Source organism: Mauremys mutica, chromosome 9, assembly GCF_020497125.1.
Source record: "Mauremys mutica isolate MM-2020 ecotype Southern chromosome 9, ASM2049712v1, whole genome shotgun sequence".
Lineage (NCBI taxonomy): Eukaryota > Metazoa > Chordata > Testudines > Geoemydidae > Mauremys > Mauremys mutica.
This window is the reverse complement of record NC_059080.1, coordinates 96,711,195-96,738,628: the sequence shown is the minus strand read 5'-3', so window position 1 is coordinate 96,738,628 and position 27,434 is coordinate 96,711,195. Positions and strand designations below refer to the sequence as shown.

The window sequence follows — 27,434 nt, the reverse complement described above, 5'->3', positions numbered from 1 at the left end:
CTGTCGTAAGGAAATAAAGTGCCCGTATGAACATTAATGGGTAACACACATGATGCAAACAAGAGGTCAGACATATTTGGAAGTGCTCTGCACCCAGCAGCTACAGCAGTGCCTCACGTTCCTCTGTAGGCCAGGCTGCATATCCCATGTTGCACCACAGTCTCCCCTCTTGTAATCCAGACAGGGGGCCCAGCCTACAAAGGAGAACGGGGCCCCCTGAGCAACCAAACTACAACTCCCATGAGGCGTTGCACCAATGTCTGCAAACTGAAATATTCGGGTTTTCAGACAATTTGAACATTTGTGCAGAAAGCAGACACTTTTCCTGAAAAATGTTTAGTCATAAACCCAATTTTCAATGCTAAATGCCTAACAGTCCTTGGAAGTCAGGCCCTCTGCCTTTATATCTGTACTTGAATTGGGAGAGCTAATAGTATCAGCATTTATATAACAATCTTTTGTGACAGCCTATTGCTTTTATTACAAGGGAAATGACGTTTCCCCTCAGTGCAGCGGTGCGGTAAAAAACAGGGATCTACTTTGGAAGGGACACAGAACAGTTTAGGGCCTGACTTTCGGGATTTTTTTAACAAATATTTTCAAGTTACTTTCATGTAATACAGTGCTGTCCCCATCTGAACACTCCCCTACAATGACGTGAGCATAATAAATAGTGCTCTAGAAAATGAGAACCAGAAAGCGACCAGTCTAGTTTCATTTACCAAGCTTTTGCAAAATGTATGAAGTACACCACTGACAGTAGTGAAAAAGCAAATTAGAATTTAGTAAGTCCAGTTTTAATACGCTCTAGTAAAAGATCTGGATCATCTAAAGCAGTGGTTCTCAAACTGGGGCCACCCCTTGTTCAAGGAAAGCCCCTGGCTGGCCGGGCCGGTTTGTTCACCTGCTGGGTCAGCAGGTTCGGCCGATCACGGCTCCCACTGGCCGCGGTTTGCCGCTCCAAGCCAATGGGGGCTGCGGGAAGTGGCGGCCAGCAAATCCCTTGTCCTGTGCCGCTTCCCGCAGCCCCCATTGGCCTGGAGTGGCCAACCTGCCGACCTGGCAGGTAAACAAACCAGCCCAGCCCGCCAGGGGCTTTCCCTGAACAAGAGGCGGCCCCAGTTTGAGAACCACTCATCTAAAGAGTATCCCTTTAAAGACCACTGGTATATTAAAAAAAAAAGAGTCACATTTCACCAGAGGGGAGGTAAACAGAAACTCGATAAAGGAATTGAAAAGTTATCAAAGTACACTACAATTCCTATTTGAAGATGGGCTAGCCTGATTTTTTGTTTAATACTGTGTTAAAATGTGGCTCTACTATACACACAGTCTGTAAAAATGCTTTGTGCGGTGGTTTCTTGTTTGTCATCTCTAAATTTCCATACTCAATGTGCAAGCATTTACAAATAGAGATTTTTTTTAATTTCAGCCGACAGCCCTGTACAAACCAACTTGACTTCAAGAACCCAGGCTGAATTCTTTGCTTCTCATACACCCTCACCAGAAAGAAGGGGTTTTGCCATCCAAACTGAGTTGTTAGCGACAACCCCTTTTTGCTAAGCTCCAAATGATAATGAAACTTAAAAAAAAATAAAAAAAAAAATCTGTTGATGATGCTGAAGGAGGAATAGAATGCAGCTTTCCCACAGGCTTGTCAGCTGAGCAGTACTGAGAGGAGTAACAACAGTAAAAACTTTCTTTTGTCGCTTGGTACTAACGTAATTTCATGTTAGCATTTCTCCACCGCTCACAAGAAAATGTTTAAGTATCAGCATCCAGTGGTCTATCCTATACAATTGATAAGCAATAGATAGAATTAAATGGTACCTTTTTAGTCCATCGTTTTACACCATTATATCCTTTGGTTACCAGCTGTCTATGAAAAAAGCTGTTAAAAAAATGAACCTAGAAAGACAAATTAAAAAAAGAAATGAGGGTTGAAAGTGTGCATAAATTCTTCCAGTAATGCCTAACATAACTTCTACATAATTAAACATCTAGCTGGCTAATAAACAAGAATTGAAAAAGCAAAACAGGAAAAGAGACAAGCAAGTCTACAGATGTTTTAGCAAACCTTAAATAAATACTGCTGTTCTTTAGAATGAAGAGAAACTCTATATTTCCCTAGAACATGTGATGCGAAGCAGTTTATTTTTTGAACTCGGCATTCCTAAGCCTACGACATGCAGCTGCAATATTTTGTTTAGGGAGAAGAGGCTAAAGAAGAGTTACAGATATTATTCTCCTGCATTCCAGGGATTAAAATCACTGGAGGATGGGGGAAAATCATATTTTCCCATCCTCCCTACATAACTTGCTGGAAACACCTTCCATTTTCTGCTCTGTGACTCAGAACCAAATAATTTGATTGTTAAAAGTTATAAAGGTTAAGACACAAAAACATGGACATCAGCGTTCAACCCTCTGGCCAGTTACAGATTTCACAAAAATGCTTCTGAATTACAGAATACTTCGTCTGCTGTGTCACATCTTTTGCAATTAACTACAACCTATTGTTGTGGCAAAAGGTTGTAGATTTTTACAGTTAAAACAATTCTTTAGCATTAGGTTAACACTTGTGTTAGCCTCTCAATTAAAGGAAGAGATTAATACAAATTGACAAGCTATAAGTCACATCTTATGCAGTTTTACAACATCTGTATTTAATAATCTTGCTAGTATTGAGGAGGTAGAAGTTATTGCTGGAAAAAAGCTGGATAGTTCAGCATTTGAAAATGCTGGATAAAACCTATTAGTTATGCCAACAGAAACTTCTAACTGCATTCTACAAAGTACTAGAACAAGATCTCCCATGAGGATTTAAATTATGCACCATAAAAGTGGGCACAGGCAGACAGATACACTCTCCAATACCACAGTTCTGGTTCATGCACTGAAAAGCAGAGAGAATACTAATGAGGAATCACTACCACCACCAATCAAAGAAGCAGTGCTCTACATTCTGAGCAAGAACATTAAAGGGTTGCTATACTCTGTGCAGCCTGCCAATCTAAAAATGGCATTGTGTGGTTTCTTTGTGGTCTCAATGATTCCATATTCAATTTGTTCAGCTTACAAGTAAACAGATGGTTCTTCTAACCGTCAGTGCTATAACCAAACTCAATCCAGAATCTGAAAGTCAACACCAACAATGAGAGACTACAGCTGGAAAGTAGTTAAGAACTCTGTTGATGATGCATGAGCCAGAAGAGAATCCAGTTCACTTTCATAATTTTTGTGGCTCTGCGAGCCTAAGAGGAGTAAAAATTTGTACCGGTAAAGCGAACAAAAGACTGACTAAAGGCAGCAGATCTAGTGAGTACAGAGGGGCTATTTTTACACTGACACTTTGAATCACCATAATGGTGTTTTAATCTGCATTAAACCTCCTTCCTATTTGACACATGTACCTGTGGTCTTACACCATCTCTCCTTTTCTACCCCATAATTGACACCTTTTCACAATGCTCACCTTGTCAGGGACTGCATCCATTATGAGTTCACCATACATATTAATAATCTGCAAGAGTTAGTAAAAATTATAATTTGCACAAAAATAACACTGTATTACTGAAAGTAAATCCAAGATTTGAGAGGGCATCTAAAAAAGCACACATCTTTTTTTCTGACAAGAAGTTGACTAATTAGAGTAACATTCTATTATACTCTGATGCAGGTCAAGAACTCTGGAATCAACAATGGGCTGCTAGAGCAGACATAATATAAGCAGATGCTTAAAGACTGCCTCAATGTGAAATGTTGGTTTAATTCAATTTAAGTCTACTGAGGCACATCTGGAGGACTGCTACTCTCTCTGGTTTTTTGGCTATGGGTCTTGCATTGCTGTTACTTTCTCCTCTTCTAGCTAAGTGGGAGGAAATACTATTTTCTCGCACCTGCGACCACTGTCTTCTTGAAGAGGAAGTACAGTGTAGTTGCATGAGAACAGGTCTGGGAGCCAGAAACTCAAGTTCTATATTACTGAGTCTGCCAATGAAAAGCCACTCGACCACTCTGCCTTAGTTTCCCCATCTATGAAGCGAGGATAACAGTGACCTACCTCACACAGGGGGTTATGAGAATTAGCTAATATTTTTTGACACTTTGAAGAGGTAAACATAAGCATCGCTAACCTGGTCATTTAGCCAGTTCTGACCATCCAGTGTAGCCAGATCATCCATATCTAGCATGTGCTTATTATAGAAGACCCGGAAATTGCAAGTGGAAGATTTTGGATGCCTTGTCCGATACTTCATGATTTCCCTACTGATAAAAGGCTTTCTGAAACAGAATTGAAAAGGTAGAGACATGGATAAAGATATTCCAGGTCATACCAAATGGAGCTGTTCCAGCAGGTGTCAGTTTCAATCTGAAATGCAAATTAGTGTGTCAAATAACTTTTCCTTTACAAGTACTAGAATATATTACAGCTACAAACCTATGGGAGAAATCTTCATTAAAGACTTCCTTTAATCTTGCCATGACATCTTTTTCACAGAGTGGAACTAAACTGCCATATTTCTTCATCACTTCATCTAGGAATCCTTTGAATACATCAGATAAATGAAAAAGCAAACATGTAAAAAGTTGAGTTCTCTAGTCCAACAAAACCAGATATTATAAATATTTAACAGCACAGTGTCCCACCCACCCAGTGGCAAATTCCTGCATGCAGTTAATATAATACAAGAGTTAAAAAGCTCAGAGAGGCACCATTAAAGAGGGGGGAAGTGACCCCAGAACTGAAAGATCACTTAAAAGTCATCTACATAAAAATGTTAAACACTTTGAGCCCAATTTTCTTCATTTATGCAGAATTTATACCCAGGTATCCCCTGGAGTTACTCACAATTTATACTTGTGTAAGCAAGAGAAGAACCAGTCCTTTTGCCTATTTCTATTAACATTTTACATACATGTTATTCAAACATTGTAAATTCAGGGTGCCATCAGTTCCTGCAAGAATTAAAGCATTCACTAAAACTAAAATTTCTAGCCCTTAGGTTCTGAAGATAGCCTCCCACATGCAAAAAGAGTCAATGCAGTACTGTCTGCTGACAGCTACCATGCCTCCGCTGCTGCTCACTGTTCTCTTGAACTGTAGTACAGTAAAAACATATCAGAGGCTGATCAATTTCTACTAACTATTCAGCAGAGAAACTCAAGAATCAAGTCAATTTCACCCTGCTGTTGCTTGGGAAAGCTCTAAGCAGCAGTGACAACATCAATTGGAGATATTCACTGGAAAAGACCAAAAGATTGAGTCTAGCGGGAAAGTCTAGCAAACAGATGTTTTCTGGCGGCTAAGAGAAACAGGAGTAGAATGGTGGAGATATCACCCCATTCCAGCATCAAGAAGCAGGGTAAGTAGGAGGGAAGAATCATGTAAGAGAAGACTGGAGTAACAGATCGCTGAACAATGTTGACAGTTCAGGAGGAAGAGACACCAAATTCTGCAGCTCCCTTCCAGCTGCCAGAGGGCTTTTTGGAATCAAGGGGAAAACTTCCAAACATATTGGACGCCTGCTAACCAGACGCTTATAAAAAAGATGGAGCCCCAGAACAGGGACCAGGGACATCACCCCAGTAGGAATTCCAGCATCTTTCCCTTTCCCAGGAGATAGGGGAGGGGACAGATAGCTCGCTTCTCACCTGGACATGGGACCATTGCACTGGGGCTTCTCTATTTTGCATTGGCCTTTTGGCCAGTCCTCCGATGGGGCGGGGCAGGGCAAGGCAGGAAAAAGAGAGACTGGTTGGATAAGTTGTTAGAAAATAAAATCATGTTATTTTGAGAGATTCTGGGGGAGAAACAGAAGAGAGAAAAATATAGGAGAAGAGATTGAAAACACAATGAAAAGGAAGATACTGGGAGAGAGAAAACCAAAGAGGAAAACAGACTGAAAATAATGTAGGAAGACATATACCATAATGTATTACTGGGGAAAGGTGAAGTGAAGCCAAGAAAGGAAAGAAATTATATTAAACCAAAGTAAGAAGAAACATGAACCACACTAAAAAAAAAGTATTGAAGTTCATTGCGGACTGTCCTTAATCGTAACTTTGTCAAACACTCACAGCACATCTTGTATTCCTTTAAGTTGTAAAGGGTTGTGATAACAAAAGTGTTTTTCACCCTGGCTAGGAAATACTGTCTTCAGGTTAGATGGTGTTTGAGAAATTATTAAGCCTTATGGTACATATATGTTCTTATGCTTCAGGGAAAGGACTGAGGAGTCCTTAGATCTGTTCCTCGGTCTGGCCGACTTCTGATCTCACTTATGCTGGTGTAAAGCGAGGGTAACTCAAAGGGGAAAACAATCCCAAGTTCAAAACTGGCACAAAGTTGCAACCTCTCTGTGCCAGCTTCCTCATCTGTAAACAAAGATTCTACTGCACTGGGGGGGGGGGGGGGGAGGAAGTCCTTTAATGCTTGAAAAGAACGTTGAGGCCCTCAGACAGGCAGCACTACAGACGCGCCAAACGTTACTTTTTGCAACCCCTTTGCACAATAGGGCAAGATTTAGATTAATCTAAAATCCTGGAGAGAGATTAAAAGGACAAACAAAACCACAACTATCAAAGTGGTTGAGACCCCATCTCTATCTTCCCTCAGTCTGACCTACAATCACATCGATCTCAGGCCCTTGTGTGATATTCCAAGGCTCAAAGAGAACAAATGTGCACTTATTACAACTTCCATCTGAGGCCCTAAGGTTTCTACAAACGCTGTTAGTCTAGCTTGGAATGACTGTCTGGAGCCACACGGATTGGCTAACTGGGCCTTTTCTGATGTCACATGTACCAACACAGCTAGGATCTCTTTATTGGAAAACAAAAATCCCTTCACCCATTCTCTTAAATGGATCGGGGAGAACGCTATTGAGGGGGAGACAACATAAGGGACCTGGAGACCTAAAAAGCAGCCTGATGGACCCTCCTATCAAAATACCGTCTCTGCAGCACTTCGCGGTCCCTGCAGGCACTTGTAACCCACTGAATATCCAAACTCAATTGGGAATTCCATATGCCAAAATTTGTGTTTCGCCACTGACTACCAGCAGAGCAGGATTTGGTCCCCAGTTATAGTAAGAGGAGGCCCTGGGATATAAACCTTGGTATCAGAGGCCCGGTATGAGGCCTAAGGTCTGAACTAAAGTAATGGTCAAGACTTTGCTAACATAAAGCAAAGTTAAGCTGTGAGCCAGAGGTAGGCCCTGCTCACAGAAGCTGGCAAGGAAAGGGCTGATGCTGCAAGAAGATACGTACCTAAAAGGTACTGAACATTCATATACTTGCACATTCCACACAGATAACAAGGAACAGGCTGGCCCATCCCAATGACAGGGCCAAAAGGGTAATATGATGGATAGAGTTGTTTTGATTGAACCAACATGTACAAGGTGAGAGGCGGCACCTTAATACGTAGAGGGGTTGCACCTCATACGTCAGGAGTGATGTGTAACTTGTTTGTACCTGTGTATAAGAATACATCCCTGGGGCGGTGTCTTTGTCCGGCCGAGGGGGCAGTGGAAAGTCCGGCCACTGACTGAGACGGGTCCATTGCCAAGAGGCACTTTCTCGTAGTATGCCCTGAGTTAGGCTAAGAAACCTACAGGGAACTGCCATTGTGTCCAAGATCGCAATAAACCTAGTCGACGTGACTTTGCATCTTACTAGACTCTGTGGTTATTGGGGGTTCTCTTCGGGTCTGCTGTGTCAGCTAACTGCGCAGAGCTGGGACAGCACACAGAGGGAACACACGCACGCAGCCGAGTGATACCAACATTGAACAGAGCAGAGCACCACACCGGTAGTACTCTGACAACACCAGTAGTACTCTGACAACACCAGTTAATAACAAAGTATGTTCAAAGTGGATACTGGGTCATAAACTGCTTATGAAAGCACAGCTGGGTTTCTGGGAATGGAAAGAGGAGTCCAAAGAGCCCAGAAACTCTTGAGAAAAGAAAGAAAGAAAAAGAGGAAGTGAAAGCCTGCTTTTTATTTTCCTCTTTTACGAGATTTCATATGCCACTCCCCACTCTCCAAAATTAAAAAACTTTAAGAAAATTAAATATGAATGAACCAGAGTATTAGCAATCAATATTGCCAAGGTGTAAATCAGTAACTTAATGGTGTACTTCCTACTTGGCAGAAGGCATTCACCTTCTATCTTTGTGCCTCACAACATACCTGAATACCACCCCCAATAGCGTGCTAATTCACATCCAGCTGGTGCTTACTGCTGTAGTGAATTAAGCTTCAAAATATCCCTGAGAGGTATAATTATACTAATTTTTTCTAAAGTAGAAACTGAGGCCCACTGTTTAAGTGACATGCCCAGGGCCATTTAGCAGTGCCAAAATAAGTGAACACAAGCCAGAGCACCTGATTTTGCCTGTGCTTTAGCCACAAAGCCTCCTCCCCCATCTACAACATCAAGGGTGGAATTTAGTTGAGCCCTATTTAGATACTTTGGCCATGTATACACCACAGGAATTATAGTGGGATAGTTACGGTGATGCAGCTATGTCAATTCGGCCCCATAGTGCAGACAGCCTACAGCAATGGATAGAATTTTTCCATTGCTGTAAACACCGCTTCTCCAAGCAGCAGTAGGTGGATCAACAAAAGCATTCGTCCGTCAACCTGTCTCTACACCAGGGGTTAGGTCAGGATAGCTACAACACTCAAGGGTACGGATTTCACACATCGGAGTTCTGCACCTATGCTGGCCTAAATTTTCAGTATAGACCAGGCCTTAATTTTGCTTCCGAGTGAACTGAAATGTTATTAGCCAGCTGACACACCCAAGTTCAGGGTTCTCAATTTCTCTGCATGGTCTGAAGGAGAGAGAAGCTGGATGCCGGTCTTTTCCTCATTTCCCTCTGGCTTGCTTTCCACAGAGAACTGAAAGTAGAGGAACAATGAATATATATTCACTGTGTATGAGCAAATCACTGTCTCAATAGGGTTTAAAGGAATATTTGTTCAATGCTAGACCATATTTTGCATCCAGCTTCTCTCCCCTTCACACCATGTTTTGGAGGATTGACCATAAAAAGCTTCCCAATAGTTTCTCCAGACAGGGAAAGTGGAGAATTGGGGCAAAATCTGAGCCTGTCAAATTTAGTTGCAATCCTTTAACACTCCTTGTCAAAGGGAACATATAACAGGCTGTATAATCTACTGAAAATAGGTTGTTCTAATGAAAACCAACTGACCCACAGTTATCGGAGTGTTGCTGGACTCTGTACCAGTATCTGAATGGTACAGTACAAAAGGGAGTGCTAATTCTTACTACATTGTTTTATATATAGATAGATACACACACATCTATCCTGACATCAGATAAGGTTGTATATACAATACACTTCAAACACAAGTATTTGTACCATGCTCCACATTAAAAGAAACTCCATCAGGCAGGGTTGGTTCATCATGTATTATGAATGTAATTATGAATATAAGTGTTCCTTTTTTTTTTTTTTTTTTTTTTTTGGAAGTTTCAACTACAACCAATTTTGTTTGGATTTAGACTTTTCCCTATTCAAACATTTAGGGTATGAAAACCCAAAAGTGAAATTGACTGGTTTAGTCTCCTGTTTAAAGCTAAATGAAGCCGAGAAATTACACAGGCAGTAAGCCTAGGGAAAAGCAAATTAGATCACTATCTAAATTGCCAATAATATGTGAGATTACCTGATTTTTTTTTTAAAAGGCATTTTAACCCTATACTGTCCCTTTATAACCTCAAGGTAAAAACATTTTCTAAATTTAAAATGCTGATCCATATTTTTCACAAGCAGCCCAATTCGATTGTATTCTCTAAAACAAAGTAGAAGGATGTACCATTCAACAATTGTTAAAAAATAAAAGCCGTGTGTCAATTAAGCATTATACCCATACTTCAGAAGGTACCATTCTAAAGCTAGCATAAGTGAGCCTGCCAGGTGAGGAAAGTTCTGCCCCATTTCCTTAAAACAACCCTCCTCATCACAGCTTCTCATCTCAGTTGGAGTATTAAGCTACACACTTTTTGCAATTCATAGTGTGTAACCATTTTAATAAAGGAATTAAAGTGGTAAGGAAACTTAAAATATCCCCAACTTCATATGCTATGCTCAGCTATTCTCAAGAATGATTAGCTTTATAACGTGTAAAGAGTATACCACAAATCCATGTTGATAACTGCTCATCAGCCACACGAGAAACTTTCTGACTGTTCCTTCTGCCTCCCTTTCGAGCTCCTGATTTTAGTCCTGTGCTTTCTGGCAAAGGCTCCTCTAGGGGGCTTTTACAGTAAGGGTGATCTAGTAACTTTGCACTAAAAATGTCCAGATTTATGGAGCCTTCGACTTCCATCTGGGAAGAGCTGTCTTCATTTTGTGCCAGCTCCACCAAAAAAGGTCCATTTGCAAGGTTATTGTTCATATTTGAATCCCCCTTGCAGGATTCTAACAATATCATTTCATCAACGCACATAACCTGATTAGATTCTGCATCTTCTTGACCTGAAATTGCAATTTCTCTCTCTGTTACTGAGAGGAAAAGATCCTCATGGCAACTGTCCACTACAGGAGCCTCGTTTGTTTCCGTCCTGTGCAAGGTCTCTGTACCCAAAGGAGCTGTTTTGTGCAGCTCTGGTTGGCAGATTTTAACACTGCCGTCTCTGGATGCAGGTTCCTCAGAATGTAGCTCATCATGTTGTAATGCATCGTGGGTAAGGCAGATGTCGGATGCAGGTGTCTTATTCTCCTCAGCTACAGGTCCTGGTGTATTATTGTTCATATCTGATGAGCTACACAGGTTCCAAAAGGAGTTATTTTTAGATTTCCAGCAGGAAAACCAGTTACAAAATCCACCTTCAAAATCTCCTTGAAGATTCTCTTGACAGTCCCTCGTAACTTTCTCCACCCAGCTTGGCTTGATTTTACTTGATTTGCACGTTTTGCCTCTTGCTCTAAGTTTTGGGGATTTTATGATTCTATCCCGAAACCTAATCATAGAAAGTTTCTTATGCATCATAAATGCAGGGATCTTTTTTACAGTGTACTGGTTAAATCTGGACCTCTTTCTAGTAGTCAAGGGGCCACAAGTTCCATTCTGCTCTAGCCCTCTGCAACAGCACCTTCTTTTACTATTGTTTAAGACTACTAAGACTGCATTGCCTTCATCCTTATTGCGTTCCTCTCCACTGGGTGTGAAATCATTCTTCTTTACAGGTAAGATAGTGTCGCACAGCCCACCACAAAAGGCACTGTGGTCATTACCATGCATGCAGCCAAGGTTAGTGTCTGCTTGTAATCCAGTGACTCTGTTCAAGAGATCTTCACCCTGAAAGGATTCATTGTCCAACTTCTCTATTGCCTCTGCACATGGGCTTCCAGTTTTGCCATCAGGAAAGGGCTTTTTTGCCCTTCTGGACGTTTTTCTAGACAAGGTGCTGTGTTCAGCAGTTGGTTTTTTATTTTTTTTTGCATTTAGAAGCACTTCAGGAACCCACTCACTCTGGAGTCTGAGTGCCTTCCTTCTGCACTGGAGAGATCGGGACGCTTTGTTCCGGTTTAGGCTCACAACTGATTGAGCACTTTGTCTTTTTCTCTTAGCTAGGAAAAAATGCTTCTTTTGGAAGCAGTATTTCCTGAGCCCCCAAAATCCAGTGGTCCATCTTCTAGAAAGGAACAGCAATCGACTTCTTTTCCAATTTAAATTTCTTCTATGTTCTTTCATTTTTCTGCTGCATTATGATCTCGAAGGGCAGCTGTAAGAATAAGGAACACAAGGTTACATTTCAGATAACTTTGAATTCAAAGCCATGAAAACACAATTCACATTCCTCTGGGAGCGTCTGTCGAAAATTCCAAGAGCCTCCCAAACCCCCACGCTGCATTAGAAGTTCAAGCATAAAGGCTGCAATGGCTCTCTCACCAATGTGTTACATGTCTCCCTTCCCAGTTCTATTATTCAGCTGCTCCTCTTATTTAAGCCTGGTCTACACTACGCGATTAAACCGGTTTTAGGAGCGTAAAACCGATTTAACGCCACAACCGTCCACACTAGGAGGCACCTTATATCGATTTTAATGGCTCTTTAAACCGGTTTCTGTACTCCTCCCTAACGAGAGGAGTAGCGCTAGTATCGGTATTACCATATCGGATTAGGGTCAGTGTGGCCGCTGATCGACGGTATTGGCCTCCGGGCGGTATCCCACAGTGCACCACTGACCGCTCTGGACAGCAATCTGAACTCGGATGCAGTGGCCAGGTAGACAGGAAAAGCCCCACGAACTTTTGAATATTTCCTGTTTGCCCAGCGTGGAGCTCCGATCAGCACGGGTGGTGATGCAGTTAAAAATCAAAATAAAGAAAGAGCTCCCGCATGGACCATGCGGACGTGATCGCTGTAAGGGCAGGCAAATCTGTTCTATCAGCGCTCCGTTACAGAAGACGAAATTCAAAATCATTTTTTAAATATCTCCAGACAGACGCCATAGCAGGGACTCAGCGCACTGCTGCGTGGCAAGCGTAACGGAAAGCCAAAGAATCAAATGGACGCTCATGGACTGGAGGACTCAAGCTATCCCACAGTTCCTGCAGTCTCTGAAAAGCATTTGCATTCTTGGCTGAGCTCCAAATGCTTCTAGGGTCAAAAACAGTGTCCGCGGTGGGTCAGGGCATAGCTAGGCAATTTACGCACCCCCCCCACCCACCCCCAGAAGTGAAAGGGAAAACAATCCTGTCTTGACTCTTTTACATGTCACCCTATCTTTACTGAATGCTGCAGATAGACGGGATGGTGCAGCACTCAACACCAACATCCTTTCTCCCACCCCGCCATGGGTGGCTGATGGTACAATAGGACTGCTACCCGTCCTCATCATCAGCCTATTGGCACATGGGGCAGTGCAAAAGGACTGGTAACCATACCAACTTGCTTGGGACAGGTCGATCAAGGTCGCCTGGTCCTAATTTTTCCTGGTAGATGGTGCAGTATGGCTGATATCCATCATCGTCATAGCAACAGGGGGCTGAGCTCCATCAGCCCCCACCCTTCATGTGTAAAGAAAAGATTCAAGTGCCCCTGAACTAGCAGAGGGATGCACTCCTTACTGTCCTGTCTGGACTATCATAGCAGCTGGAGGCTGCCTTCACTAACAAGTCACTGTGTCTTATTCCTGCATTCTTTATTACTTCATCACACAAGTGGGGGGACAATGCTACGGTAGCCCATAAAGGCTGGGGGAAGAATGAAATGAACAGGTGGGGTTGTTGCAGGAGCACCCCCTGTGAATAGCATACAGCTCATAATTTCTGCAGGATCTGACACAGAGCAGCTGTGCTCTCTGGTTCTCTGATACAGTGGTTCTCTAGTACACTTGCCCATATTCTAGGCAGGACTGATTCTATTTTTAGATACCAAAAAGGAGGGATTGACTCAGGGAGTCATTCCCAATTTTGGCTTTTGCGCCCCTGGCTAAGAGCAGCCAGGGGCACTTATGACAGCAGCAAATGGAACAGTGCAAAAGGACTGGTAGCCATGATCATCTTATTACCAATTTATGGATTGGTAGATGGTGCAGTATGGCTGATAACCATCTCTGCTGTCATGCAAAAGCAAAAGCATGCTGCTGTGTAGCGCTGCTGCTGAATCGCCTCTGTCAGCGGCATCTAGTACACATACGGTGACAGTCACAAAAGGCAAAACAGGCTCCATGATTGCCATGCTATGGCATCTGCCAGGGCAATCCAGGGAAAAAAGGCGCGAAATGCTTGTCTGCCGTTGCTTTCCCAGAGGAAGGAGTGACTGACGACATTTACCCAGAACCACCCGCGACAATGATTTTTGCCCCATCAGGCACTGGGATCTCAACCCGGAAATGCCAAGGGGTGGGGGAGGCTGCGGGAACTATGGGATAGCTACGGGATAGCTACCCACAGTGCAACGCTCCAGAAATCGACGCTAGCCTCGGACCATGGACGCACACCACCGATTTAATGTGTTTAGTGTGGCCGCGCGCACTCGATTTTATAAAATCTGTTTTACAAAACCGGTTTATGCAAATTCGGAATAGTCCCGTAGTGTAGACGTACCCATAGATTAAAGAGCAGGTAACCTCTCACTCAGATCACTCTCTCCTAATCTTAATTTTGACCCAACTTGGGCTAGTGAATCTGTAAAGCATAGATAATATTTAACTTCCATCTTAGGAGTTTTAAACCACAGGCTTAAGTCTGAAAGTTAGCCACAAGCATGCCTCACTATCAGATTCCACCAGGGACACAACGAAGCCTGATTATTGCATAATAAACCTTAATTGGGGAGCCATCCTCTGGTGAGTCAGTTCAACAGAAACTCTTCCATTAAAAAGGAACTAAAATGTTTATATTCCAGGCAAGGAGATTTTCTTCTTCAAAATAAATGACGTTTCACTATAGCCAAGTCGACTGTAAAATGGTTCCTCTATATTTAAAGGGCAATGCTATAAGTTGCCATAACCAAAATTAACCCTTACACTAACAAAACAGTACCAGCTCAAGACACTGACTGAGCCTTCTAAACAAATCCCTTTCCCCATTGCAATGACCTGCATCTTAGATGGGCAAATATAAATAGTTAAAACAGGGAGGATGTGCATTTAGGACAGGAGTTGGCAACCTCTGGCACGCAGCTCGCCAAGGTAAGCACCCTAGCGGGCCGGGTCAGTTTGTTTATGTGCCGCATCCACAGGTTCGGCCGATCGCGGCTCCCACTAGCCGCGGTTCGCCACTCCAGGGCAATGGGGATGGTGGGAAGCCGCGGACAGCACATCCCTCAGCCCACGCCGCTTCCCGCAGCCCCCATTGGCCTGGAGCGGTGAACCGTGGCCAGTGGGAGCCGCGATCGGCAGAACCTGCGGACGCAGCAGGTAAACAAACTGGCCTAGCCTACCCGGGTGCTTACCCTGGTGAGCCGCGTGCCAGAGGTTGCCAACCCCTGGTTTAGGATCACACAAGACTGTCAAATAATTCAAAAGTTAAGGGCCACATAATACTATCAATTCACCCACATTACATGCTCTCTGCTTAGGCATAGTTATCGGCCTAACTAGTAACGTCAAATATATATACAGCCCAGAGAAGTCAAGGTTATTCCAAGAACCTTCTGGGGAGCAGAGTCCACCTTTGACAGACATGAATGGGATATGCAGAAGAAGGTTCACATCACTGTTGCTATGTTTGGCAACAGTCATTTTTCTGCCAGGCTGGATTAAAAGAATACCAGAATATTTGAACAAGCAACAGAGCAGGGCAGCACCAATGGAAAAAAAATGGATGATTGCAAAGGTGTCACTCCAACTCTCTATCTGCTTTATGCAATTTGTCCCAGGGCCTGCGGAGGACACAGTATGTTACAAGTGGGGCAGGGCTTCCTTTGCTAAACATTTTAGGAGATGACACCAAGCATGCTCAGAAGAGATTTGTCACTCATTCATTTTGACTTGTTTTCCCCCACTTCACCAACTGAAAGATCTGCTTCTCAATAACGATGATTACTACAAAATTTGGAGTTTATCCACGGCAGCATGAGGTGCAACTGTGACACCAAAGGTTCTTCCACACGTTTAAAAACCAGAGAGTGGTGTCTAAACTGAGATCAAGCACGGAAATGTCAGCCTTAAAGGAGAATTTCAGTTATGAACATGTGGAAACAGACGTTGACAATGGGAATCCTGACATAACCCTGGCTATAGAGTTCACAGTTGAAAAACCTATTAGAGTGAACAATCAGAACAATGGACAGGTTTTATTTTGTTAGGATAGAAATGCAAACAGAGGGTAAAGAATTTAAAGGTTAGTACTACTTTCTTAAAGCTACTCCCACTGTACCATGAAAGATCAGCTGCTGACTTGCAGAGAGTTGTGACTCATGCAGTAATAGACTGGGACACACATTGGTAAAAAACAGCACAGATCACCAGCACAATGGTGAGCAAGTAGTCTATTTTTTGTCAGCCTTATTAATAAGGCAGTCATTACTGTTCTCCTAAATGGGATATAACAGCAACTCCTATAAGGGTGATTTCCTCACATTTCCTCTCCTGGCTTTCGCCTGTCGCTCTTTAGGCTAGTTCCTCTGTAAGAGTATATCTTACCTGCAGAGTTAGCCTGGGTGATCAGCACTCAGGTTAGCACAGCCCAGGTAGAGCATCCTTACTGCAAAGCTCTACTCATGTTACTGTGTCCACACTGGCGCTATAGTCATCAGTGAGAGGCACTAGGACTTCTAGAGGGTTACCCCATGGCTCTTTGCACTGCATCTCTATGAATTGTTTTGCAATGCACTGTGGACAACATGTGTGTGTGCTGGATGGCATCTCTGTTCAAGTATGTCGAAGTGCAGTAGAAATGTAGCAGATCACATGAAATGTGGGGTTCAAATGCTGAATCCATGTATACAAACTGGAAGATGATGTCCAGTACGGAAGAAAGGAGTAGGCAAAGGGCAAGAAAATACAGTCCATGGGCAACTGCAAGAAGGCACTGGAGGATTATCAGAACTTCTGTTGATTAGCCTGCAGCCCATGTGGGTAGGTCACTAACCCCAATTAAAGTGGAAATCAGGCTCAAGCCTATACCTCCAGGCTGGGCCAGACCAGCCAGCCCATGTTCAAATAGATAAAATATATCTTTTAAATTAAGTTTTATTTAAATATTTTCTTCATTTTTAAAATAAATGTATTTAAAATTAAATTTGAAATTATGACTGCCTATATTAAGCCTAAACTTCTTATAAATGAATATTTTTTAAATTTAATTTAAATTATTTTAAAGCACTACAAGTTTGCTGCTGAAGTTTTAAAGAAAGACCACTACTCTGGTAGAAGTCACTGGCTAAGCACCTGGAACTAGAGTTTAGTGGAGCGCTACACCCACTTTTGACAGCAGTAGCCTCTTCTGCCAGTACAGAGAGAATATTTTCTTCTGTTATTCAATAAGTTCAATTCAGTGATTAGTTCATTCAAAGTTAAGAAACCAAGGGGGAGCTGAAAAGACAGGAAGGGCTTGTTTTCCCTCTTCTAAACTATGAATAAAAACAAGGTATGGGGGATGAGAAACACCAGTTTTGAAAACTTGAAGGACATGGTGATCAGAAAAAATCAGTTTAATTCACTAATTACAGTTAGTATTCCTATGTTTAATAAATCAGTTTAAATGCAAATCATGTTTTTGATGAACTTTATTTGAATAAAAACAATTTTCAAATGCTGTATTTGTGCATTTCATTGAATTCCAATTTCACTCCAAATGCAGCTTAACTTAAATCAAATAAAAAATTAATCTAGTAAATAAACATGTCATTCGCCATTTCCTAACATATAAAAAAAAAGAGAAAATAGGAATATGAATACAAGTATGTTTACATTTATGTAAGCAATTATATAACTTGAACATATCCTACTGGTTAACAAAAAATACAAAGTTTAGTGTAAAAGGCTATAGTTAATTGCAAATGGACATGTTTTAACATGTAGTACACATCTTTAAAAAAGGGAAGAAGGAAGATCCAGGGAACTACAGGCCAGTCAGTCTCACCTCAGTCCCTGGAAAAATCATGGAACAGGTCCTCAAGGAATCCATTCTGAACCACTTAAAGGAGGGGAAAGTGATCAGGAACAGTCAGCATGGATTCACCAAGGGCAAGTCATGCCTGACTAACCTAATTAACTTCTATGATGAGATAACCGGCTCTGTGGATGAGGGGAAAGCAGTGGATGTGCTATTTCTGGACTTTAGCAAAGCTTTTGATACAGTTTCCCACTGTATTCTTGCCAGCAAGTTAAAGAAGTCTGGGCTGGATGAATGGACGGTAAGGTGGATAGAAAACTGGCTAGACGGTCGGGCTCAACGGGTAGTGATCAATGGTTCCATGTCTAGTTGGCAGCCGGTATCAAGTGGAGTGCCCCAAGGGTCGGTGCTGGGGCTGGTTTTGTTCAATATCTTCATTAACGATCTGGAGGATGGTGTGGACTGCACCCTTAGCAAGTTTGCAGATGACACTAAACTGGGAGGAGTGGTTGATACGCTGGAGGGTAGGGATAGGATACAGAGGGACCTAGACAAATTAGAGGATTGGGCCAAAAGAAATATGATGAGGTTCAACAAGGACAAGTGCAGAGTCCTGCACTTAGGACGGAAGAATCCCATGCACTGCTACAGACTAGGGACCGAATGGCTGGGCAGCAGTTCTGCAGAAAAGGACCTAGGGGTTACGGTGGACGAAAAGCTGAATATGAGTCAACTGTGTGCCCTTGTTGCCAAGAAGGCTAATGGCATTTTGGGTTGTATAAGTAGGGGCATTTTCAGCAGATCGAGGGATGTGATCATTCCCCTCTACTCAGCACTGGTGAGGCCTCATTTGGAGTACTGTGTCCAGTTTTGGGCCCCACACTACAAGAAGGATGTGGATAAATTGGAGAGAGTCCAGCGGAGGGCAACAAAAATGATTACGGGGCTGGAGCACATGACTTATGAGGAGAGGCTGAGGGAACTGGGATTGTTTAGTCTGCAGAAGAGAAGAATGAGGGGGGATTTGATAGCTGCTTTCAACTACCTGAAAGGGGGTTCCAAAGAGGATGGATCTAGACTGTTTTCAGTGGTAGAAGATGACAGAACAAGGAGTAATGGTCTCAAGTTGCAGAGGGGGAGGTTTAGGTTGGATATTAGGAAAAACTTTCACTAGTAGGGTGGTGAAGAACTGGAATGGGTTACCTAGGGAGGTGGTGGAATCTCCTTCCTTAGAGGTTTTTAAGGTCAGGCTTGACAAAGCCCTGGCTGGGATGATTTAGTTGGGTTTGGTCCTGCTTTGAGCAGGGGGTTGGACTAGATGACCTCCTGAGGTCCCTTCCAACCCTGAGATTCTATGATTCTAATGATCAGAGGGGTAGCCGTGTTAGTCTGGTTCTGTAAAAGCAGCAAAGAGTCCTGTGGCACCTTATAGACAGACGTTTTGCAGCATGAGCTTTCGTGGGTGAATACTTGCATCCGACGAAGTGGGTATTCACCCACGAAAGCTCATACTGCAAAACATCTGTTAGTCTATAAGGTGCCACATGTTTTAATGGTTACCAACTAATGATAATCAATCTTTCTTTTGGAAAGTAACTAAAAAGTACAAACACAAGACAAGATTAAAATTGCTGATTTAAAATCAGTCCATCTGCCCAGGTTTGAAGCACCACCAAATCCAGATCACAGTATTGTCTGTGCGGATGGCAGCAACAATAGGGGATTGGCTAGCTGCAATGAAGCCATAGCCTCAGACTCCAGTTAGGGTATGTCTACACTACCACGGTAAGTCAACCTAAGTTACACAACTCCAGCTACGTAAATAACGTTGCTGGAATCGACACAGTTTAGGTCGACTTACTGCAGTGTCTACATTGTGCTGAGTCGACGGGAGACACTCTCCTGTCGACTTACCTTACTCTTCTCGTTCGGGGCAACCGGAGAGCGATCTGTGGTTGATTTAGCACAGGGGTTCTCAAACTGGGGGTTGCGACCCCTCAGGGGGTCGCGAGGTTATTATATGGGGAGTCGCGAGCTGTCAGCCTCCACCCTAAACCCCGCTTTGCCTCCAGCACTTATAATGGTGTTAAATATATAAAAAGGTGTTTTAATTGATAAAGGGGGGGAGAGTTGCACTCAGAGGCTTGCCATGTGAAACGGGTCACCAGTACAGAAGTTTGAAAACCACTGATTTAGCAGGTCTTCACTAGACCCGCTAAATCAATCCCCGGTGCATCGATTGCCAGAGCATCAATCCAGCAGTAGTGTAGCCACAGCCCAGTAGTGTAGACACAGCTCGAGGCTTCAGAGATCCTTTCTGGAAAACTGCAACAGGAGCTGACTGGGCCTTTCAAGTAGCAGCAGCAGCGCTCCTGAACCTTCTCAGGCAACAAAAACAGACCTAACAAGCTGCACGGTAGTGATTCAACACAAAGCCATCTAACACCTCCCTTCACTTCGCTCCGGTTCAATAGCTCCTAACTCACTGCCCTTTTTGTCGTCCTAGTTTCCCTTTAACTGCCATAGAACTTTCCAGACCCTTCCTTCAGATCCCTGTAACATCACTTACTGGCAATCTCAGACACTCGGATACCAAGATCAGCACAGCCTGAGCCATAAAAGTATCAGTCTAAACGACTTCATGAACATACCTTCCAATATCAGAGGGGTAGCCGTGTTAGTCTGGATCTGTAAAAGCAGCAAAGAGTTCTGTGGCACCTTATAGACTAACAAACATTTGTTAGTCTATAAGATAAGGTGCCACAGAAGTCTTTGCCGCTTATACCTTTCAATGTTTTTTAAGCACAGCTCTCATGCACAATCCCATTTGGAATTATTGGTTTGCCTCTAAACCTTGCAATTTTCTAATATGGTGTCTGACACTAGCCTTTCTCCACACTGATGCAGCCTCACCAGCGGAAACACTAGCATTGTCAGGACTCTGGATTGCTGCTGGCTTTTTAACCTCCAGCAGGCCGAGACAACTGTGGCAAAAAATGCCTGCAGCTGCCACTGTCTTGTCCACACTAATCTGAATTAGTTATAGCAACAGAGGGAAATTTCTAGGAAAAACGACCTAGTGAAAATAAGACCGAACAGTAAAAACAGACATGAGGCTAACTTGAGTTGTTCTCAAAGCAGAAGTGTCACAAAGCTGAAATGAAATTTGCAATATTGTTGCAAAACTGTGTCACTAACTGTTGGACATTAGTCCCAATGTTCTTAAAAATGGGACATCAACTTAATACACGTCTGTACAAAAAAGCTGACTTACTATTGTTATAATACTTCATATTAGTACAAAGATTAACATAATTTCCCTATATTTTAGTTCAGACATTTGGCACACACAATGTATAGTCAATTTCTCATGCTCTACTAGTCAGTTTCTTCTGTTTGCCTGAGTCATTCACACAATGGGGAGAGGAAAACATTTTTTAAAAATACGAAAAAGTCTATCTGCAGATTTCAAGATGGTGTCCCTTTAAGAAAAAGCCTTCCAGGGAGTGGTTAAGTATTATTTTAACACTCTGAAAAGTTTCCTCTTTTCATCATTATTAGTAGAACTGAAAGCTGCAAAACAATATTCTATATGAAAACTTTTAATTGAAAAATACTAGAGTAGAGGTTTCCTACATTTAATTTTTTCAGTGCTGCAAGAACCACCACTGGTTTTGCGTGCTCTCTCAACTTAAAAAAATATTTGGGGTAAGGCAAATATTTGGGGCAATAGCTAAAAAATGCACTAATGACAGCAGAAAAACCGCACTGTGCAAAATATTTCTCAGGAGAGTTGTACACGTGCCTTAAAAAAAAAAAAGTACTCACTACTTTGCCACTACAAATAATAATGTTACATTAAAACAGTTACATGAAATCAAAGTTAAGAATTTGGGCTTAAAAATCAAAGAAACTTCTAAAAGATATAGCTGACACTACATCCTTAAATCCAATGCAATACATGGCATACACTGTCTAGGATCACTCACAGCCTGGTCATGTTTTCTTAGCTGCAGTAAGAAGGCACAGCAGGATGATAGCACACAGTTTGCCTCACCTCTGAGAATACTCCCACTCTTTTGGGATGTTAAACTCTACTATATTTTATTTACATTTGCAAATACTGATTAGTGTAAATGTGAGATAACTTACAGATTACATATGGTATAACGTTTGTTGCATCGGCACATGTGGACTCTTGTTTTAAGTACAAACTTGGTATCCAAAATTGTACCTTCAGAGCAATTCAATATTAACTAATTTTGAAACCAAGGTATTTGAGGTATACACGTTTATTTTGCAGAGGCATCATGCACCCCTATAAACGCAAAGAAATTTAATTTTATATAACGTTGGTATGAATAATTAGTCCTCATACAATAAACTTCTTCTGGCTGCCATCTTAAAATTACTGCCAGATTACTGAGGGCCAATTTTGCCTCACATGTGCATAGCTAGTACTTCCTCCAGTAAAATTAAATAGTTATATTCAAGTACAGAAACTCATTTTAACACCAAGGGCCAAATTCTGCACAGGTGCAACAATTTTTAACCCCAAAAGGTCCTTTTACTTTGTTAGTGAACATAGTGCATACATATGCCATCCCAGCTATATTTTAGTCAACACATGACATTCATTGCTAGAGCAAAATTAACTAGCTATGTCACCATCCTCAGTGAAATGAAGTACTGGAAAACATACGGCACATTTGAATCCTTAACTGTGAATATTCTTCCTTTTTCTGTTCAGTTACAAGCTTGCGACACTGTAAAGATTATGTGCATTTCTGGAAGTTATTAGAGAATTTTCACAACTAGCTTAATACGAACAGAAGACCACCCTATGAAAAGTTTCAAAAAAACATCTAAATGATTGAAATATGGAAACAGAAAAATTTAATTTATACACACAATGAAAACGGGGGATAATCGCATATCACTGCATAAGCAGCTACTGATGTTTAGCTCAAATTTGATGTAATTCCGTTTGTACAGATTAAAATTTACAGTACTGTATACAGTATCTCTTCACTTCCTGTTCTAAACCTTTGTGCAGTGTTTCTGTGGACCACTGAACAACTGCCGAGTTTCACTGAGTAGTGAAGTAACCCTCCAGTGGTGAAGTAACACCTAGAGCGCATGCTTTGGGATGAAAGATACTATACACATGTAAGATATTACAAACAGTGAATGGAAAAGTCCAATAGTACCAAGTTTGTATATCAACAAAAAATAAGCTGAAAATTATTGCCAATAAAGGGATGGTGTCAGGCACGTTTAGCCCAAAAATTAGGTTTTGTACAAATAAGGTCTTTAGTAGAAATGTTTTAATTCCATTTTTAAATTTTTAGACTTTAAACTTTTAGGTTGGTTTTATAATCACATGAAACAAACTCTGAAACACCATCCCAGTCACTATATCAAACCAGGAACGTGCAACTGACAAAGCTATAGTGAAATTTGTCTATTTTCATTATCCAAGCAGAGTAAAGAGCAGAGGAACTAGAAATTTATATGCACAGTTTCTGCATTTATCATGGACTGAGGGGCCTCCCTGATGTTTTTGCAAAATTTAAACTTTCATTAAAAAATTAAGAGCCTACTTTCAGAGCTGTTAAGCACCTACAGCTTCCATTGATTTCAAGTGAAGTTGCCTGTGCTTAGCATCTTTTGAGAAAGTTTTCCTGTCTTCTGAAGCATGCAGAGAATGAAAGAGTAGCTCCGAAAGGTGCAAACTTCCCTACTTATGTCCATGGTTTTAACTCTCAAGACAGTTGAGAAATTAAATGCCATCAAAACCTATTGGGTGAGCTGGAAGTTTCAGCAACAACAATATGATTGTAAGACCATCCATTTGAAGATGCTCAGTTGGAACAGGTGTCCATGTATCCATGTATTTGTGTTTTTATCTCTCCGGCACACAGGACTCTCTGTTCAGCTTCCCTCTGCCTTGCAACTCAGGTCCCCAGTGACCGTGCTGAGCACCAGTGCCATGCACCAGCTGTCAGCCTCTGAACTGTATCATGTGCTGGCATAACCCCATAGGGCAGAAGGGCTCTTCCATTGCTATAGGAACACCACCTCCCCAGGCAACAGTAGCTAGGTCAAAGGAAGCATACTTCCATTGACCTAGCCAGGTCTACACTGGGAGTTGGATCAGCATAGCTACAATGCTCCGGGGGTCTGGATTTTTCGAACTCCTGAACACTATACCTATGTTGATCTGAAAGTATAGCCCAGGCCTTAGGAACTGGTGGTCTTAGGCAGCTGAATCTTTAGTTTATTGAAGGAGAAGCAATGCTGGAAATCTCTTCAAGAGAAGATCGGAAGGCCAGGAAGGGGGTTTGACAGCACAGTATGGCTGAGCACTTCCTACAAAGAAAAATGATTCCAAAGTCAACATGGTTTCTGTAAAGGGAAATCGTGTCTTACTAATCTATTAGAGTTCTTTGAAGGGGTCAACAAACATGTGGACAAGGGGGATCCAGTGGACATAGTGTACTTAGATTTCCAGAAAGCCTTTGACAAGGTCCCTCACCAAAGGCTCTTACGTAAATTAAGCTGTCATGGGATAAAAGGAAAGGTCCTTTCATGGATTGAGAACTGGTTAAAGGACAGGGAACAAAGGGTAGGAATTAATGGTAAATTCTCAGAATGGAGAGGGGTAACTAGTGGTGTTCCCCAAGGGTCAGTCCTAGGACCAATCCTATTCAATTTATTCATAAATGATCTGGAGAAAGGGGTAAACAGTGAGGTGGCAAAGTTTGCAGATGATACTAACCTGCTCAAGATAGTTAAGACAAAAGCAGATTGTGAAGAACTTCAAAAAGATCTCACAAAACTAAGTGATTGGGCAACAAAATGGCAAATGAAATTGAATGTGGATAAATGTAAAGTAATGCACATTGGAAAAAATAACCCCAACTATACATACAACATGATGGGGGCTAATTTAGCTACAACGAGTCAGGAAAAAGATCTTGGAGTTATCGTGGATAGTTCTCTGAAGATGTCCACGCAGTGTGCAGAGGCGGTCAAAAAAGCAAACAGGATGTTAGGAATCATTAAAAAGGGGATAGAGAATAAGACTGAGAATATATTATTGCCCTTATATAAATCCATGGTACGCCCACATCTCGAATACTGTGTACAGATGTGGTCTCCTCACCTCAAAAAAGATATTCTAGCACTAGAAAAGGTTCAGAAAAGAGCAACTAAAATGATTAGGGGTTTAGAGAGGGTCCCATATGAGGAAAGATTAAAGAGGCTAGGACTCTTCAGTTTGGAAAAGAGAAGACTAAGGGGGGACATGATAGAGGTATATAAAATCATGAGTGATGTTGAGAAAGTGGATAAGGAAAAGTTATTTACTTATTCCCATAATACAAGAACTAGGGGTCACCAAATGAAATTAATAGGCAGCAGGTTTAAAACAAATAAAAGGAAGTTCTTCTTCACGCAGCGCACAGTCAACTTGTGGAACTCCTTACCTGAGGAGGTTGTGAAGGCTAGGACTATAACAATGTTTAAAAGGGGACTGGATAAATTCATGGTGGCTAAGTCCATAAATGGCTATTAGCCAGGATGGGTAAGAATGGTGTCCCTAGCCTCTGTTCGTCAGAGGATGGAGATGGATGGCAGGAGAGAGATCACTTGATCATTGCCTGTTAGGTTCACTCCCTCAGGGGCACCTGGCATTGGCCACTGTCGGTAGACAGATACTGGGCTAGATGGACCTCTGGTCTGACCCGGTATGGCCTTTCTTATGTTCTTAAGTCCTCCTCTGCTTCTGAAGTTACCAAATCATCCCAAGCCCTATATCAATTTCCAGCCACCAAAATTCTTCTTTCTTCTGCACATCTAAAAATCCTCGCACTCCAAGAAAGCGCTCGCTTGACCCTACATATCCAAGACTTTACTTGGCCTGTCATCTGAGATGGGTAAGTCCTCATGGTGACCAGCCCCTCTCGCTGACAGAGCTACAATCAATTTTTAGTGCACCAGCTCGAAGTGGGCACATTTCCTTAGTGAGTGAGAAACTGGAACAGGGAGAAGGACCCTGCTGTCAGCTGCAAACAACTAGACTCCTGTAGTAAAGTTTGCAAGGTTGCTCTGATTGGTCCAGGAGCACCTGTTCACTTTGATACCTTACATGTGAGTGACTCCTTGCATTTTACACTGACATGGGATAGCAAAGAAAGGAATAAGCCAAAATAGAGATGCAAACTAAACAAAATATCTTGATCCAGGCAAGGCTTCAGTGTTTTTTTGGCAAAATTCCCCAATGAAATCATATTGCTTTTTTGGGAAGTGTATACCAATGTCTCTGAAATTTCCCTGCATGTTTTCCATGACCCTGACAAATACAGCAAAAAAGCAAACGCCGTAAATAGTTAGAAATCTTTAAAGTTCTTTCAGTTATAATAATTTAAATCACTGGTAACCTAAACATCATAAAGACAATGTAGATTTTAAATGTGAATTTTAACCAATAAAGATCCTTTTAATCTGTGTGCTCAGACTAGTCAGATTTTCCTTGGAAACCAGGAGAGAGAATGGATGTCACAGAAAGTGTTTGAAGAAAACATAGAAACCAAGACACGGGGAATAACTCTGGGCCCCACAAAAACTCAAACCCTTCTCTGGGGAGCTGGCAAGCAGCTCTGCCCCTGTCCTGGGGGGTCCTTCCCTCCAGCACACAGCAAAACCAGGGCCTCCGCTTCCCTCTCGTCCCTCCCAGCAACTGGTTACCAGCCTCACACCCCAAATGGGGGCGGGGGCCACTCTGCCCAGACCCAGCCGGCCCCGACCAAGCAGACTCACCCCCAGCCCCAACCGGGCCCCCCACGCGCGGGCCCCATCCCGCCCCCACCCTCCGGGCCCCCCACGCGCTGGCCCCCACCCTCGGGGCCCCCCTTCCGCTCCTCAAGCTCTGCCCCCCCCGGCCCCAAACCAGCCCCTCCGGCCCCCACCGGGCGCCAGGCGGGCGGGAGCCGAGCCCCGGCTCCTACCTCTGTCCCTCGTTGTCGTCCAGCGCATCCCGGCCGCAGCCAAGCGCCCCCGGCTCCGCCTCCCGCCGCCGCCGCCGGCACCCCCGGCTGGCGCAGCGCCTCCCGCCAGTCACTGAGCAGCGCCTCACGTGGGCAAGTCCCTGCGCACTGCGCCGGCGCACACTGAGCCCCTCACTCTCCCGCGACAGGCCGCGAAGGGCGGGAGGCAGAAGCGCTGAGAGAGCCGTTCGGCTAGTGCGCATGTGCTCGAAGGAGCCCGGTCCTCAGCGCGCCTGCGTCTCGTACGCTAACGTGCTCTCCCCCCCCGCAACAGGACAGCCAGGGCACAGCAACACGCTTTTCCCACCATCGAGGCCCTGGCTGCCGATTTAAAGGGACAGTCACCGTTAAATCCATCTCTGTTTGCAAGGACCTGTGTGTGTCCTTTCCACCCTCCATGCCCCTGGGGTCATTGCCCGTATTAAAGCCCCAGGATCTCTACACACCTCCCCGCCTTTCCTTCTCCACACGCCTGGCAAACCCACCCCACCCCACCCCACCCATCTCCCAGAGACCACCCTGATTCCCGCGCCTCTGCTTGCCGGACATTCATTGCAAAGCCCCCCAGCAGCTGCTTTCTGCACCCTTCTCTGCCCCCACCATCCATCCTGCGCCGGGTGCTTCTATTGCCCCTCCAGTCGATTTGGTTACAGGGTGGCTATTTTAGAGGCGAGCGTCTGTGAGCGTTTCTAATAATCCCTGGCCACTCCAAACTTCACAGGGACAGAGCCAGCACCTCTCCCTAAATCATGGGTCTCAGCTAAAGGAGAACTCCCCATGGCACTAGTGCCAATGCCAAGGGTTCAGGAACCAGCACTTGGAACCCAAA

General features: G+C 43.1%; 1 protein-coding gene across 9 annotated transcripts in view; it reads right to left on the bottom strand.

Moving 5' to 3' along the window:
* SENP5 (SUMO specific peptidase 5) overlaps positions 1 to 27,434 on the bottom strand; it is a 79,185-nt gene that overhangs the window by 5,859 nt on the left and 45,892 nt on the right. For 8 of the 9 annotated variants that reach the window (XM_045031382.1, XM_045031385.1, XM_045031383.1 and 5 more), the window contains 5 exons: positions 10,179 to 11,770; positions 4,442 to 4,547; positions 4,137 to 4,284; positions 3,476 to 3,523; positions 1,831 to 1,908 (listed from right to left, as the gene is read on the bottom strand). In XM_045031382.1, coding sequence (XP_044887317.1) covers positions 1,831 to 1,908; positions 3,476 to 3,523; positions 4,137 to 4,284; positions 4,442 to 4,547; positions 10,179 to 11,739 — 1,941 coding nt within the window. In that variant the 5' untranslated portion in view covers positions 11,740 to 11,770. Of the gene's footprint in view, positions 1 to 1,830; positions 1,909 to 3,475; positions 3,524 to 4,136; positions 4,285 to 4,441; positions 4,548 to 10,178; positions 11,771 to 26,566; positions 26,820 to 27,434 lie in introns of those variants that run through there. The other variant, XM_045031390.1, reaches the window with a different exon arrangement.